Source organism: Microcaecilia unicolor, chromosome 11 (assembly GCF_901765095.1).
Source record: "Microcaecilia unicolor chromosome 11, aMicUni1.1, whole genome shotgun sequence".
Lineage (NCBI taxonomy): Eukaryota > Metazoa > Chordata > Amphibia > Gymnophiona > Siphonopidae > Microcaecilia > Microcaecilia unicolor.
The window spans coordinates 203,322,555-203,339,430 of record NC_044041.1 but is presented as its reverse complement, the minus strand read 5'-3'; the positions used below and the strand labels follow the sequence as shown (position 1 = coordinate 203,339,430).

The following is a 16,876-nucleotide window of genomic DNA, read 5'->3' as shown; positions in this document are numbered from 1 at the left end:
TTAATGGATAAGGGCAAGTCTGAGGAAGTGAACGTAAGAAAAATTGTCCTTTTCTGAACAGAGAGGAGGTCAGCAAAGTCAGTTTCCTTTTTTTATCCTGATAGACCAGTCTAGACATGTGGGTGATGGAGACAGACAATCACAACTTTTCAGTGATCATTGTAATAAAGGAGTAGTGCAGAAGAGGCATTTAGCAATATCCTGTCTGCAGCAGATGGCATCACATGCTGAACTGGTGCCGTAAGAATTCTTTTGCTCCAATCCTACCAGTCTGCAGTCTGCTTCCGCTGGCCAAGCAGAATTCAAGGAAACTCCCAGGGCAGCAGTCTTGATTCCTCAGTGAAATGCCCAGGTCTTAGCCTTTCCCTTGTTGTATATGAGCTTTCAGGCTCTTAGTGACAGGGAAGTCATGCTATCATCTTTTTCAACCCCAATCCCGCCCCCTCCCCTGAACAGGATCCTGGTTGTATTTTCAAGGCTGCTGCCCAGTTAACCATACTGACTGGGCTGAGGGCAGATATTTAGCAGCAATGGAAATGCCTGTTTTGTTTCTTTTTGTTTTAATTCAGTGACAGCCTGATACCTGATAAATGGGGATGACCGTAGTGTCTGCAGTTAGCAATATGCATCTACTACTACTACTACTACTTAACATTTCTAGAGCGCTACTAGGGTTACGCAGCGCTGTACAATTTAACAAAGAGAGACAGTCCCTGCTCAAAGAGCTTACAATCTAATAGACAAGTGAACGGTCGGTCAGATAGGGGCAGATTTCTCATGATTCTCATGCTTCTTTCTGCAAAATTTACCAATTCTGATTGCTTTTTGAAGCAGAAGGAAGCCTGTGCAAGTGCTGGGTGTGAGAAACAGCAGCCCTACGTGAAAACACACATTGGCATCTGTTTCCTGCATCTAAATTTAAAGCGTCCATGCTAAAAGAAAGCACAAATTGGCGTCTGTTTCCTGCGTCCAAATATAAGCATCTAAGTATGTTTTGTATGTTCTCTCTGCAGTTCGCCCCATGAAGCTAAAGGAAGATCTCCTTTCATGCACCTTCGCTGAGCTGAACTACGGTTTATGTCATTTTATCCTAGAAGTGCGGAGACCAAATGGAGATAAATATGATGCTGACAGTATCTTGTATCTGTGCCTTGGAATTCAACAGGTATCTGTTTGAGCCATGTATTTGATAGCTAGCTTCTGTACCTGATTTCCCACACTTAGAAACGGATGCACTAAAGGTTGCCTTCCAAATTTGGAGGCCAATTTTCATTTCTCTGCAGTCTTTCTGCTCCTATGGGCTTGCAGGCTCATTTTCAAAGGGAAACTCCTTGAAGTTTCTCTTTTGGAAAATGCAGCCAGCATGCACAATGGAAGTAGAGATTTCACTCCCCTTACCTTTATTAATGCAGGTAAGATTCTGCTTACTGTCAAACAGTGCATGTGGAGGGAGGAGCTTGAAAAATGTGTGTTTATACAGGTGAACGTTCATTTACTTGCCTAAAAGCCTTCGATTACTGCCCTTTTACTGTCCAGGCTAAATTATTTTTTACTGCAGCATGCACATAATATAAGAGACTTTCAAAGATTTTTCTCCTGGGGTAATGAACTGTGGACCCAGATTCTCATTGATCAATGGCACAGTAACATTTACCTTGGGGAAACGGGTAACCCTCCCTTTGTGGACTAACAAGGCCCAGGGTGTCGAGGTGGAGGAAGCAAAAAGCTGTTTGCACAACTTGGTACATTGGGTCATGAATCTTTAGGCAGGCATGGTGTATTTATTAATATAAATATATCCTTTTTTATATCTGAGGGCGCTGGCTTTGAAAATACCCAATTTATTGGCATGAGCTCAATACTTTGGAGAAGCAGTACTTTTAAACTGTTCTGTTATGCTCAGAACCCCAATAATAAAGCTCTCTTTATACCTTCCCCTTTTACACTAATTTTTATGGATGTGTTGGCATCAGGGGCGTAGCCAGCCTTCCGTGGGTGAGGGGTCCAGAGCCCGGGGGGAGGGTGCACATTTTAGCCCTCCCCCCGGCGCCGCCCCCCCACCGACGAAATTGCCGCCCCCCTCCCACCGCGACCCCGCCGCCGCTGCAGCCTACCTTTACTTTTGCTGGCGGGGGATCCCACTCCCCGCCAGCCGACGTCTTCTTCTTAGTCGCTTCCCGCTCTTCAATTTGTTTGCTGACGTCCTGCACGTTGTATGTGCAGGACGTCAGCAAACAAATTGAAGAGCAGGAAGGACTGAGAAGACGTCGGCTGGCGGGGAGTGGGATCCCCCGCCAGCAAAAGTAAAGGTAGGCGGCGGCGGGGGCGGGTTTGCCGGGAGGGGGGGTCCTGTGGTGAATCTGCGGGGGCCCCGGCCCCCTCAGGCCCCACGTAGCTACGCCACTGGTTGGCATTTTTATAAAACATACACTCTTTGATGGATAACATTTACTGAGCTGCTTTGAGACACTAAAGAAGTCATTCTTATGTTAGGGCAAGACCCAGAGTTGAACATTCTTTATTCCATGGTAAAGTACAGCATTCTTGCAAGAAAAGGTCTGCTCTAGATAAGAGTGCTCCCTGAAAATGTACTTCATTATCCTGCTAGATCAGCTCAGATGTGTGGGTTTATGCCACCCTGTCAGCAGATAGAGGACTACAACTTTTATGATAGTTTTATAACCCGCCAACTCCCAGTTCAAAGCAGGTTACAATATTATGACAGAAACCATATAATCATAATATCAAGACTAAACTAAAATGTTTGAAAAAGGTAAGTCTTCAGCCTTTTGCGAAAAGACCAATATGTACAAATTGTTGTAAGACTGCAGTTCTTAACCAGTGTGTCCCCAAGAGGTGGGAGGTATGTCACAAAAAGTTTGGGGTAGACATCAAGCCCATGTTTCCTTTATAACCATCAGTGCCTGCAAACTGCGAAGACTAGCGGGCTTTGATCCTGGCAACCTGGGTTCGATTCCCACTGCAGCTGCTTGTGTGACTTTGGGCAAGTTACTTAGGGGGAGTTACTGCCCGACTGTCGCGTGGCTGTTGCAGCAATTTCATTTTTGGCATGCATCCGATACACGCGTCTGAAAAATATATTTTTTTTATTTTTGGGTGCGTAGCAGATGCGCGTAGGTAATTCCCGCCCAAATTCTTTAATGCTAGGTTTATGGTTGGCGGTAAGGTCTCAGATCCAAAATGGACACGTAGCAATTTTGATTTTGTCGCACGTCAATTTTCTGCAAAAAAGGGCCTTTTTTACAGGTGCACTGAAAAATGATTCTGCATGCACCCAAAACCCATGCCTACACTACCGCAGGCCATTTTTCAGCGCACCTTTGTAAAAGGACCCCTTAACCCTCCATTGCCCCAGGTACACAAACTTAGATTGTGAGCCCTTTAGGGGCAAAGAAAGTACCTGCATATATAATGTGTACAGCTCTGCATATGTTTAACAGTGCTATAGAAATGATTATTAGTAGTAGGTTCTTATTTCTGCTTCACCATGCCGCCTCCTCCCTCCCCCCCCCCCCCCCCCCCAAAAAAAAAAAAAAAAAAAACTTCTGCTACCAGCCCCAACTGAAAATATTGCAGGTCTGCTATCCAAGTTTTGTTCACCATATAGTTTGAGTAGCATATTTACAGGTTTTTGTGTTGCTTCACAGTAACTGGGTGTAGGGATTTTGTGTTGCTGTTACTGTGGTAATACCAGAATTTGAATACATATTTATTTTGTTTGTGTGACAAGTGAGAAATCTGGGACTGATGTGTTGCATACAGTTTTTTGATATGGAATAGGCAAATTCATACTAAACTTGCAGGTAAATAATGAAATATTTAGATATGCTTTGTTGAGCTGTGAATTATAGTGTTCAGTGTGTCACATACATGAGCGTTGACTGCCAGGTGTGTCACAACAGAAGAAAGGTTGAGAACCACTGTAATAAGAGAAGTAGGTAAAGACACCACTTTTTTTTGTTTTGTTTTTTTTTAATTTTGAGAAGTTTTTATTAAAGTTCCAAGCACAATGAACAGAAAACTAAAGGCACAATAAGAAACACAAAGCCAATGCCCAACGCAGTATAGCAAAAGCAAAGGAACAAAAAACACAGGAATCCAAAACCAGGAACAGCCCAGTACTACACCAGTAAGTACTTTTTACATTTTTAAAACCAACTCCTCCCACTACACCCCACCCCCTACCCCAGTGTTCCATAGAACAGGTCCAAGTCCAGACCACCAATAACAAAAGTCCCACAGCTGCAAACCACCCCTCCAATTTCCCCTTCAAGAAACCGCAAAACCTCCCCATTAGAACAGTTGAGTCGGAAATGGTTCCTAAATGGATTCCCACTTAGCAAGATTATGATTCTGAACAGCCACCAAACGCTCCATATCATAAATGTATCACAGTTTGGTCAACCAGTGCATGAGCGATGGCACCTTAGGTTGTTTCCAAAGAGATACCAAAGTCACATAGGCCGGTATCATTGCATGGCGGACCCATAAAGATTGAGAGGTAGTAAGTGCAGGCAGCCATGGGATTGGGTGAGCCAACCAGCCACACAGCCGATGTTGAATAGCTCTCCAACAGGCTTGGGCTCTAATAAATACAGGTCCACCAAAGATGCCCCATAGTACCACGTTCCTCACAACCTCTCCAACACAGAGGGGTGGTCCAATCTGTTAATGCTTAATGCAGCTAAGACAAAATTACTATATTTTTTGCAATGTGTCTTTGGTACCCTGTAATTGCTTCGGGAGAACAGTTGTTTGAAAAATCCTCTGAGGTTGTGGGGATTGTATTAGACACCCAACTAATGATGGAATCTCAAATAAATTACTTGACTCGAGTTTTTTTTTTTTTTAATAGTGACAATTGAAAACAATTGGATCTGTCGTTTTACAGAACACTTTTTGTATGCTGGTACAGGCTATTGTATCTCAATTGGACTATTGCAGTGTCCTGTATATTGGATTAAATTTAAGACTTGTTAACAAATTGCAGTTACTGCAAAATACTGCAGCTAAAATGATTTATGGTTATTGCCAATATGATCATGTGACACTTTTACTCAAAAGCCTGCAGTGACTACCGAGAGAGTGCATACAAATGTATATCCATTGGGAAAATCCTGAAAACGTGACTCGGTTGCGGCCCCAGAAGTTGCCCACCCCTGGTGTAGGAAGTGAAGTACTTCTGTACACAAAAGAAGAAAAGGACTTGGGTGTGATCATACCTGATGATCTTAAAATGGCCAAACAGGCAGAAAAGATGATGGCCAAAACCAGAAGGATGCTTAGGTGCAAAAGGAGAGGAATGGTGCTCTTAGTGGTTGTGCTTAATGGTATCCAGGCTGTTGTTTTCTTCGCGTGACTTCTCAATTAAGTTAATAAAGTTCTTAAGATGTTACTTTTGGCTTGTACACATTGACTGAGGAATGGAGAACACTCAATCTAGCTCTCCGGTCACATCTTCATTCTACCACAGCCCTATAAAAGGCTGTAAAGGATAGTTGCATTCCTATCTATTGGATGTTGCCACTGATGTGTGGCTTACTTACCTTGCTGTCCACCGAGAACCCTGTTACAGATAGTGACCTTGCTTTCAAATTGGAGAAGTGGCCTAGTAGTTAAAGCAATGGGCTGACAACCATGGAAACGAGAGTTTAAATTTCTCTCTACCATTAACATTCCTCCTTACGCCATGTCATGATCTCCTATTACCACAGACACCCACTTGGTTTGTAAGCTCTTTGACTTGAGAACATATTGTACCTGAATATTTTGATCACTGTACAGTACTATTAAAAAAAAAAAAAACACATGTTCACAAGTTTCAGGGGAACTTAGGGGAATTGACACATTTTAAAAATGTTTTATTGTGCATTTTTTTTCTGTTTTGACATTTTAATGGTTGCTCTTTATAAAATAGGTAAAAATGTATCAAAACACAAATTAATTTTTTTTAATCTTTCTAATTTCTCAGTGGACTTTCTATTAATTTCCTTGCCCCACTTCTATATAATGGTAATGTCACTAAAAGGTTGAGATCATTGTCTCCATCAGCTGGCACAGTAGCATAAATCTGTGTATCTAGACTGGTCTAGCAGGGTTCAAGGAAAGGAAATTAACTGAAGACTAAATTTCTTATTTTTCTCCTCAGTGACAAGAAAATGGGGTTGAGGACAAGGGAAATACGTATCATATGTAACCTATTGAGCCATTTCACTGAAACAATAACGACTGGTTTTGTCTCTGTTCCTATAGTTCCTGTTTGAGAATGGTAGAATAGATAATATCTTCACAGAACCCTATTCCAGGTTTATGGTGGAGCTCACAAAACTGCTGAAAAGCTGGCAACCAACAGTACTTTCAAACGGTAGGACACAGGCTTCCTAGCTAGAGTGATTTTGTTTAGTTGGCTTGTTTTCAGTAGTGGTTGTTAGAGGAATATGTCGCTATGATTTTAAAGGCGCCACCAGGGCAAACTCCCATAACAATGCTTCAGGCCTGTTGCCTTTTTGGTTTTACAATAAGGTTCATATATGGGGCTCTTTGGATCTATGCATTTGTTTTCTGTTGCCCTGACAATGTTTGTTTGGTTAGCATCTTAAGGGATAAAGCCAGTTATCCTTTGGTTGTTGCTGTGCATCTCTCCTGAGTTTATCATTTTGTGGTTCCATGGCTTCCCATCAGGTATCATGTTCTCAAGGATTGAAGAGGAACACCTCTGGGAATGTAAACAGCTGGGTGCATATTCTCCTATTGTTCTACTGAACACACTGCTTTTCTTCACCACCAAATACTTCCAGCTAAAGACAGTTGGTGAACATCAGAAGCTTTCCTTTGCCTTTGTGATGCGGCGTACCAAAACTCTGAAGTACAACACCAAGACAACATGCTTGCGCTTCCTCCCTCCTCCTCAAAAGCCAGAGACAGAATCAGGTATGCAGTTTTTGTAGCTACTATCAATAGCAAAAATATTTGCTAGAGTGGAACCAAAGAAATGAAAATATGCTATGCAGAACACTGGTAGAAGACTGTGGGGGAGTTGCATGTGGAAAAACTGGGGAGGAGATCCTGTTTTGTTGTACTAGTGTCAGAATCCCATATGATTAATCACTTGGAGTATTAGAGAGCCAAATAAGAAAATATAAAAGCCATATATATATATACAATGCTGATACAGCAGGGTGATGCTTCCAAAGATGATGAGAACACCTCTATGTGAAGTCCAAAGGAAACGAAGGAGTAGAGAGTGTGACACAAGCTTCAACACAGGGAAGGTCTATCACAGAGTTCTTTATTGCACCAAACAAAGACCCAACACGGGGCCGTGTTTCGGTGGTGGAACCGCCTACCTCAGGGGTCAAGAATACAATATTTGCTGTTAAATGAATTACAGATCGATGGTGCCAGGTATTAATGCAGATATGTAAACTGTAATCGCACATATCCGAGATGAACCCTCAAAAAACGCCTGTGTTGAAACTTGTCACACACTCTCCTGCTTCCAAAGATCAATCATGGTCAGCCAACATAAAGAGCATATAACGGAAAGACACCATGAAAACCATCCTTCGTGGTGCAATACCATATACAAGGGAGGTCCCTAAACATTCTTTGAAGGGCCACAGTGAACATTTAAAAAAGAGAGGGAAGTTTCCATGCATGGGGGGAGGGGGGAAACAGTGTTAGGAACTTATTAGGAACGGAATAGAGAATAGAACAAAGAATATCATAATGCCCTCTATATTCTATAGTGAGGCCACACATTTTGAGTATTGATTGCAATTCTGATTGCCACATCTTAAAAAAGAGCAGAATTAGAATTGGTACAGAGAAGGACAACCAAAATGATTAAGAAGGATGAAAGGACTTTCATATAAGAAAAGGCTAAAGAGGTTACAGTTTTTTTAAGCTTGGAAAAGAGATGTCTAAGGAGAGATATGATAGAGATCTATAAAATCCTGAATGGAGCGGAATAGGTAAATATGAATTCAGTGTTTACTTTTTCAAAAAGTACAAAGACTAGGAGGCACTCAAGTTTCACAGTAGCACATTTAAAACAAAAACAAATGGTTTTCACTCAACATAAGCTCTGGAACTCATTGCCAAAGCAAATGGTAAAAGCAGTTAATGTAGCTGGGTTAAAAAAAAAATGTTTGGACAGATTCTCAGAGGAAAAATCCCTAAGCCACTGCATATCCCCGGGGTTAAGTAGCATGGAACCTTGATACTTTTGGGACTCTCTCTCTACCAGGTACTTGTGACCTGGACTGGCCACTATTGAAACAGGATACTGTGCTAGATGGACCCTTGGTTGTAAATTGTTAAAAGCTTGGCTGTTTTCACATAGTTTTAATTAATGTGTTCTGATTTGTTATTTTATTGAATTGTATGTTTATTGTATTCAATGTTAATTTGTGAACCACAACCCAGCAGGGACAACTCTTATTTCTTGTGACTTTCATGACGACAAAAGAGTACCTATGACTGTGTTCAGAATAAGCTCTTTTGCAACCTTGCCCTCTCAAGAGCCAAGATGTAAGACAGAATCAGATATGTCTGGCATCCAGTTTGGACCCAGCAGCTCCAGGGGATCCTCTACATTACAGGCCTCCAATGGCCCTCTAGACTCTGAATGACTCGGCCCAACAGTGACTACAGAAAAATATGTAGAACAATTTCTTGCAGCCATACATGAAGTATCACATCTATACCTGCAGAGTGACGCTCATTTCTTCACCTGAAAAAATAAGGAATTTTTTTTCTTGCTATCGCCATAAGATCATCACTATTGTTCCCCAGCATTTGACAAGGCTGTCAAACGTCTTCCACCAGTCGCCAGGATCCAGAGTATTCCTGCTCTATTGATCCACTTAAACATTGCTAATCCTGACCACTTGCTTTGCCAACAAAGCTAGTGTTTGCTGTCCACCCATTAGATTAGCCCTCAATCTCATCTGCTACTCCTTGATATTGTCTGATAACAGCCACACTGCCTTGGCAGTAGATGGTTGAAAGTCTTCAGGGCCAAATGCATCATCCTCGCCTCTAAACAGTTGATGGGCCACAAAGCTTACAGCTCTGACCACCGTCTCTGGGCCACCTGACTTTGATAAAGCTCGCCCCAACATCCAGACCATCTCTGGGCCACCTGACTTTGATAAAGCTCGCCCCAACATCCAGACCATCTCTGGGCCACCTGACTTTGAAAAAGCTCGCCCCAGCATCTAGACCATGGTCTCTAAATCTATTCCTTACCTCCGCCTCAACCCCTGAAGCCACCATGCTAAATTCATCTGGTTTTATTCTGCAGAGAAAGCCAAGCAACCAAATTGACTGTTAAAGGACCAGCGAGAAAGTAGGGCTTTCTGTACGGGAACATATGAAATCTGACCCCACAGCATTAGCTCCACTTGCTGCCATTGATCCCAAGGTCTCAGATTGTGCATTGTGAGTTGGTTCCTGACTTGACCTTGCAATTTATTTATTTATTTTCTGCATTTATATCCCACATATTCCCACCTCTTTGCAGGCTCAATGTGGCTTACAAATACCAAATTCTTCTTTCCTTAGTCAAAAACACCATCCCTCCTCAGGTGTCAGAGGGCTCCTAAATATTCTATCATCTGAGATGGCAGCAATCTTGCCCTTGCCTGCATTGATCGCCCAGTCTAATCTTGCAAACATTTGGATTGTTCAAGTGGCGACTGCCTTGCTCTTCTGATAGAATTTTGTCCTGATCAGCTAATCATCCATATAGGAATGAGCCAGTACTTAATACTTGTCACAAAGCCACCACTGCTACAACCACCATCATCTTTGGGAAGGTTCTCAAGGGTTGTAGTAAGAGTGAAAAGACTGTACAAAAAATTTAAAATGGCAACCTAGAAACATGATGGCAGATAAAGGCCAAATGGCCCATCCAGTCTGTCCATCCACAGCCTCTTGTTCTCCCTAAGCGATCCCAAGTGCCAGTCCCATGCTTTCTTGAATTCAGATAGTCTTTTTAACTCCACCAGGAGGCTATTCCATGTATCCATCATCCTTTCCATAAGAAAGTATTTCCTTAGATTATTCCTGAGCCTGTAATCTCGTAACTTCATTTTATGCCCTCTCATTCCAGAGTTTTCTTTCACTTGAAAAAGGATCACCTGCTGTACATTAATGCCATGGAGATATTTAAACGCCTCTATCATATCCCCTCTCTCCCTTCTTTCAGACTATACGTGTTGAGGTCTATAAGTCTGTCCCCATATGCTTTGTGACAAGACCACTGACCAATTTTGTAGTTGCTATCTGGATCAACTCCATTCTGTTTATATCTTTTTGAAAATGCGGTCTCCAAAATTGCACAAAGTATTCTAAATGGGGCCTCCCCAAGATCCTCTCCAAATAGTAACATCTTAAAGGGTAACTTACTAAGTCGCCCCAAGAGGTTACATCTGTTGACCTGAACCACAAAAAATAGCGCACTGCTACCAAAAGGCCTATGCTCTTGACAGAGACACAAATCAAATCAGAGCATCTGCTAGGTAAGTGACAGCCATCTCTAATCAAGCTGCTCCTGAGATTTCCCCCAGATCTCCTTCCAAAGAGTCCTCGGGCATCTACTTAGCCCAGAATAAGCTGCTGTCACCACTAGCTGTCTACTAACCATTTGAGCAAGGCCTCCATAGGCCTTGTGGATCCTTGAGGGCTATACCTCCTTCCACTGAAATAGTGGACTTTTCAGTGACTGCTGAGACAAAAGCATCCTCCTTTGGGAGACACAAGGTCTTTCTGTCAGCCACCAGGATTGGCTATAATCTAGCCGTTGATATTGCTACCATCGGACATCCTTCATGAATTTATGTACCAGAAAAGCCTATTTTGGTTTCTTTATTCCCTCTAAGTAATGGGTCTGTTCACTTGGTGCCAGCTGCAATGCCAAGAGCAAAAGTGCTATTTAAGAGGGCATCTCATGCCTGTGGAAAATTCTGACAACCATGGAATCTTCTGGAGGAACCACTTCTTCCAGCAAGTTCGCCTGCTCCCCATTTCAGGGAGCTGTCCACTCAGGTCTACAGACTGCACCAAAGTCAGCAAGCCTCCATCCAGGCAGTCTTCATCCAACATAAACAAGGCTTCTTTGTTCCTGATGGCCCCTCATAACCGAACCCTGCCCTCTGAGAGGCCCCACTGATCTCAGCTATCGAGTACTGTATGCAAAATGCCTTATGCATGAGCTCGAGGGGGGGACCCTGACATGTGTTTTTGCACAAGCAAAGGGCTCTTCTCTATTAAATTATTTCTTTCTGTTGCCTGAAAATTCTTCACCCTGAGTAACACAGGAGTGCTCTCCTCCCTAACTAGACAAGAAATGGTGGCATTTCCTATCAAAATCAGGTCTCGTTCAGCAACCAGCCTTTCCCTTGTGCTCTGGTCCATCTAGCAGCGTCACACCCTTGCTGTAGCTGGCGGGAGGATCCTTTGAAGGCGCCCAGAACTTCCTTCTGCCTAGCTCGGTAGTCAGTGGCAGCATTCCTGAGCCACCAGCACTGGCACCTCACACTTGCTCTGCTGTCATGTATGAGCTGTGTATACACAAAAACTGAGTATATGTTGGTGCTGGTGGCTCAGGAATGCTGCCACCCAATGCCAAGGTTGGCATAATGGTGTACCGGGTGTCTTTGGAGGTCTTCAGCTAGTGTGGCTTGGAGATCACCACCAGCTAAGGTTTTTATATTTAAAGTTGAGTTGGAGAGGGTGGAGGGCAGAGAGGAAATCTTGTGCCTGCCCATTTTGCCAGCCATCCATAATTTGCCATTTGGTTATGCTACTGTATCCAGTTAATGTCTATTTTACCTTTTTGCATTGAGTATTGTGTTGGTATTAGGTAAATTCTGAAATCAGACACCCTATGACTTATATTTATGATGGACCTGTTCTCTAGCATCATCATAGTAATATAAGTGACGGCAGATAAAGACTTGAACAGTCCATCCAGTCTGACCCACAGTCATACTCATTATCAATTCATGATTAAATCAGACTTGATCATGGTCTTTTTCTTTGGTATTTCTGGGATGTAGAAGTTCACCTGGCTCTGTCGTTATGTTCCATCTTTTGCACATTATTTCCTGACCCGAGGAAGAAGGTTTAGTTCTCTAAAACTATTCAACAATGTATCAAGCTAGTTAGTCTGAAAATGCCTTTTTTACTATTTTCTTTTATTTTTGTGGGGTCACTAGTTGGTTAGCCCTGGGTCTTACTAAACTGTAAGTTAATTGTGAAGTTATAACCAGCAACCAAGGACAAGAAAAGGGTAATGTACAATAAATGTGGCATATCTTGACTGCTGGATATTCCCAGAAGTGGGGCAGGGTCCGACACAGGTCCTCAATAGCAAACTGGGGGTTATTTTCCCTCTAGAGCTGAATAACTGTGAAAAACAGGGAGCCCTAGGTTTTTGGCCAGTAACCATTCAGAGTATCACAATACAATTCCTGAAGGCTATTAAATTACCATTCCTCAGCAACCCTCCAGACCTTTAAAGACGCTTGGGTTACGCACTCCTACCAGCAGAGGGAGACTACTAAAACTTCTTATACAAGTAGCCTGTGCAGACCTTCTGCTACCCAGTATTTTCTCAGAGAGAAGATGTGTGCAGCCTGTGCAGTGTACTCAGTCTGGTAGACCCCTTTGGGGTTTCTAGGTTGGGTTGTAAATGTTAGAGAACCCACACTTGGATCTCTATTACAGGGTGTAAGTCCTAAGGGGCTTCTTATTCCCTGTGGGGTGGCACACCCAGGTGGCCGGGTCCCTCCCTCTATGCTCTTCCTCTGGAGGACTGCTTGACCTCGGCTACAGACCTCGTTCTGTACCCTTGAGGCGTTGGTTTAACGATGGTAAAGGTAACTGTAGTTTTGTTTCAGGGCACATGAAAACCCTCTTCAACCACACACTTGTTTTGTTTAAAGCTTCTCGAAGAATCTGAAGCAAGTTATATGGTCATTTTTTTTTTAATACCAGGCTTTTATAGATGATAAAATGTTTTATTGAAATTCTTTGAAACTGAAGAATTGCATAGTAGTCCTTCACATAGTGCTTGTAACATGGGCAGTTGCATTTGAGTTCAGTATGTGAGCAAGCCTGAGTAGCTGTGGTATAAAAATCTGGGTAAGGGGCTTCTAGTTAGAACAGAGGATTGAGAACCAAGGAGTACCGCTTTTCCCATTGGCGATGTTGATGACTTTGGCCAAATCCTATCACGCTCCATTGTTTCAGGTAGAAAACTTAGATTGTAAGCCCTGTAGGGCAGGAAAACACTTGCTGTACCTGAGTGTAACGTGTCTTGAGTTCAGATTTGGAAAAGTGAGTCATCTAAAATAGAATCCCAAATCAGACTAGTGACAGTGTCTTCCTGGCTACAGATAAATTATCCTTGGGTAAAAGGAAGCGAAACGAGGATGAGGAGGGGCAGTTTATGATGGAAATGGCAGAGAACACAGACAATCCCTTGAGATGTCCAGTCAGACTATACGAGTTTTATCTATCAAAATGGTAAGTGTGACAATTTTAAAATGTTCTTAAATGCCTTGGTGTGATTGACAAAAGGTGGTATAGGAAGTTTTTTAATAAACTAAATTTGGGCAAAACTAAAACATCTAGGAAAAGTGTGTCTCTGTTAAAGGCAGGAGAAAAATTTCAAACTCCTTGTCCTTTGACCTTTAACATTACCCTATTTGGTTATGAATTTTGATGGCTATATCCTGCACCAAAGTTAGTGCATTTTACTGTCTATTGAGTTTAGGCAGGAGCAATGTGCATGTTAGTGGAGAGAATTTAATTAGGTGACGTGATCCTGCCTAAGAGCTTATACAATGTGGATTAACAGGCAAGAGGGTGACTTGTTTCACTTATGATGAGAATATGGGATGTTAGATTTTCTACTCTCTGCTGTATAACTTGGTGCTTACAGTGTGGCAGTCAAACATTTGCATGACCCAAGTTTCTTCACAACTGTTATCTGAATGTTCCCTTTATTATTCCCCCTGTGTTTGACAATCTTAGCTATGGCAGGAGTCACCTAACTTGGAAGAATCTGGTTCCGTCACACACATGCGATGATAAATATGTAGAGCTGCAAACTGTGTGGATACTTTTTACACATGGACTTTGCATCAATTTTAAAACAAAAGTGGGCACCTACTTTAGCAACTTTCAAAGGAAAACATATTTACAGACACTTTGCGTGTTCTCCTTCATCTTCTAATTAAAATACATACATATGAAAATATAAAAGTGTGAAATTGCAATCCCTTGCTTAAATGCTAGGTTCAACTGTGAATTGTGAAACTATGTATTCCTTTAACTGTGCACAGGGAGGGCAGTTTTGAAATAGCCCATTTCTGAGGTTAAATTGACTTTCCTATAACTAGAAACTTGTTTCTTGCTGCTGGTGTTAATATAGGTACTGTCTGTCCATCATATTGATGTTGGTTTTTTTTTTTTTCTCCGTTTGCCTTCATATCTCAGTTCTGAAAGCGTGAAGCAGAGGAGCGATGTGTTTTATCTTCAGCCTGAACGCTCTTGTGTACCTAACAGTCCCATGTGGTATTCCACATTACCTATAGACCCTGGGACCTTGGACAGCATGTTAACTCGGATCCTCATGGTGAGAGAGGTACACGAAGAACTTGCCAAAGCTAAAACAGAGGACTCAGAAGCCGAATTATCCGATTAACTTCAGTGGGCTAGTTATTTTTGCCTATCCTCCCTTATATCCCTCCCTCCCCGATACACATGAGCAGAAACTGTGAACATATCAGGGCTTCAGGAAAAAAAAAGTTGCTACACCCATGATCTTTGCAAATAATACATTTGAACCACAGTGGTTGTGCAAGCCAAAATCTTTTTAAAAAGGAACTGACAGAGGAAGGCAGTCCTAAATATTTAAACACCAAACGGTTGGGATTACCCTGTGTGCTGTATCATTGTATTTTGTTGAGGGGGAGTGGGGGTGCAGACAAGGTGGGGAAATAAGAAATGTATTCTGTAAACTCTTGTATAGTAAGCAGGTGTCTGTGAATAGCTGATGGGATAAGGTGATGTAGTACAGGTTTCTAGCCTTCTCAGGAGAGGCTGAATTTGGACAGTACCATGCTGCAGAACCCTATATCTGTGTGGATGGCTGCACTTTGACCATGTAGCCCATTCATCCGTCTATATTGTTGCTATAACATAAGCAACTCCTGTGGTGCTCAACATCGTGCTTGGTAAATGGCCGCATTTCCCCAGTTTCTTTTCTGCTCCCTGGACCATTCATGAGCTAGAATGAGTGGGGGAGGGAGCTGTCCCTTCACTGTCACGCATAATGGAATCTTAGTGAAGAGCTTCTCCACAGCAGTCGTCTGAGCCCTGTGGTGCCAAGATGCAGTATTACATTGGCAGCAGAACTGTGATTAGAAATGAAGTCTGTGTATGTTCAGATTCTTGTGTAGCACACTTGTAGACATTCACATCTGAAGACAATTTCCAGCTGGTGATGCTGCATCTCAAGAGTGGAGATACCCTTGCAGATTAACTACAAATTTTTTTTCTTCCTATGAAACAGGCCCCAAATAAAATACACACACGAGTTACAGGTAACAAATGGACACCGGTGCATCATGCGTGGAACATAGTTTTTTTTTTTAAAGAACTTTTATTTTTGTGGGCTTTTTGGTTTGTTTTTATCAGTCATTAATGAACTATCCCACACTATCTGTAGCAAGTGCTTTACCCAACAAGAATAAAAATTCCTGGACTTCACTTGGATATATTAGAAGCCGTAAGTCAAATGTTATGTTACCCTGTTTGTTTTTTGTTGTTTTCTTTTAGCAGTAACTAAAGGTTATTTTAACTACCTTGAATATCAGGAGATGGTCCTTTTTTTTTTTTGACATCTGTGTATCTGGTAGTTCTATCCCTGCGTGTAAAATATTTCACAGATATGTTTTTAATGCACAGAGCTGTGTGGATGAAGTAAACCTTCCCCAGATTCTTTATACTAGATGTCCATCTGTGTTCATTTCTGATCTGAAAGTCTGTGGATTTGACATTGAGTGTTTTTTTTCTCCCTTGTTACTTCCTGAAAGAAAAGTTACAATGGCTGGAGTTTGTTGTCCTGAGGAAACCTGGGCTGGGCTGCAGTATTTCCTTTTCTCATTCTCTGCCCCCTAACTACAGCATAAGAACTGGCCAAAAATAATGGATGCGAACTTTGCAGACCATGTGGCTGTTTGCATCAGCTGTGCTTCTGGAATATAGTAGCAAAGGCTAAGGGAAAGCTGTTTTATATTTGGGATAAGTTCTTGTTACTGGGTAGTCTGCTTATAGTAGCAGAAGCTCACATCTAGGCCATCAAGTGCCAGACAAGGCAAACAGAGTGTACTAGGGGTTTGGGGGGTTGTCGTCCCCCCCCTCCCCCAAGCTGTATTGTACCAACATTATAAGTAATAGACCCACTACTTTCCTTTTCATTTTAAATATAGCGGATGGCAAAGCAATGACATTTTATAAGTTTCCTCCCCCTCCCCCCCCCCCCCCCCCCCCCATATCTTATTTTGTTTCTGAGGGGAAATGTAACCAAGGTTTTAAAACATTCAGCCAGTGTAACCCTTTTCTGGTCACAACTAATGTGGAAGGAGTTGTCATGAGACATTTCTGCTCCCAGTACTTTGGCACTTTGAGCAAGGGTGTGAATTTAAATAAAAAGTATATCTTAATGCCTCAGCTTTCTTACCCCGGCAGTATTTATCTCGTAGTAGCACATATGAACTCTGCTACATTCCAACTTGTAATTCACAGCAGTGAGAACTGAATTCAAGCAGGAATAAAA

At 42.2% G+C, this 16,876-nt stretch overlaps 1 protein-coding gene across 2 annotated transcripts in view; it reads left to right on the top strand.

The window, feature by feature from the left end:
* LOC115480035 (zinc finger MYM-type protein 4-like) overlaps nucleotides 1-16,045 on the top strand; it is a 129,493-nt gene extending 113,448 nt beyond the window's left edge. For both annotated transcript variants that reach the window (XM_030218428.1, XM_030218427.1), the window contains exons 24-28: nucleotides 1,014-1,165; nucleotides 6,274-6,385; nucleotides 6,703-6,951; nucleotides 13,428-13,557; nucleotides 14,533-16,045. In XM_030218428.1, the coding sequence (XP_030074288.1) occupies nucleotides 1,014-1,165; nucleotides 6,274-6,385; nucleotides 6,703-6,951; nucleotides 13,428-13,557; nucleotides 14,533-14,740 (851 nt within the window). In that variant the 3' untranslated portion in view covers nucleotides 14,741-16,045. The remainder of the gene's footprint in view (nucleotides 1-1,013; nucleotides 1,166-6,273; nucleotides 6,386-6,702; nucleotides 6,952-13,427; nucleotides 13,558-14,532) is intronic.
* The last annotated feature ends 831 nt before the right edge of the window (nucleotides 16,046-16,876 follow it).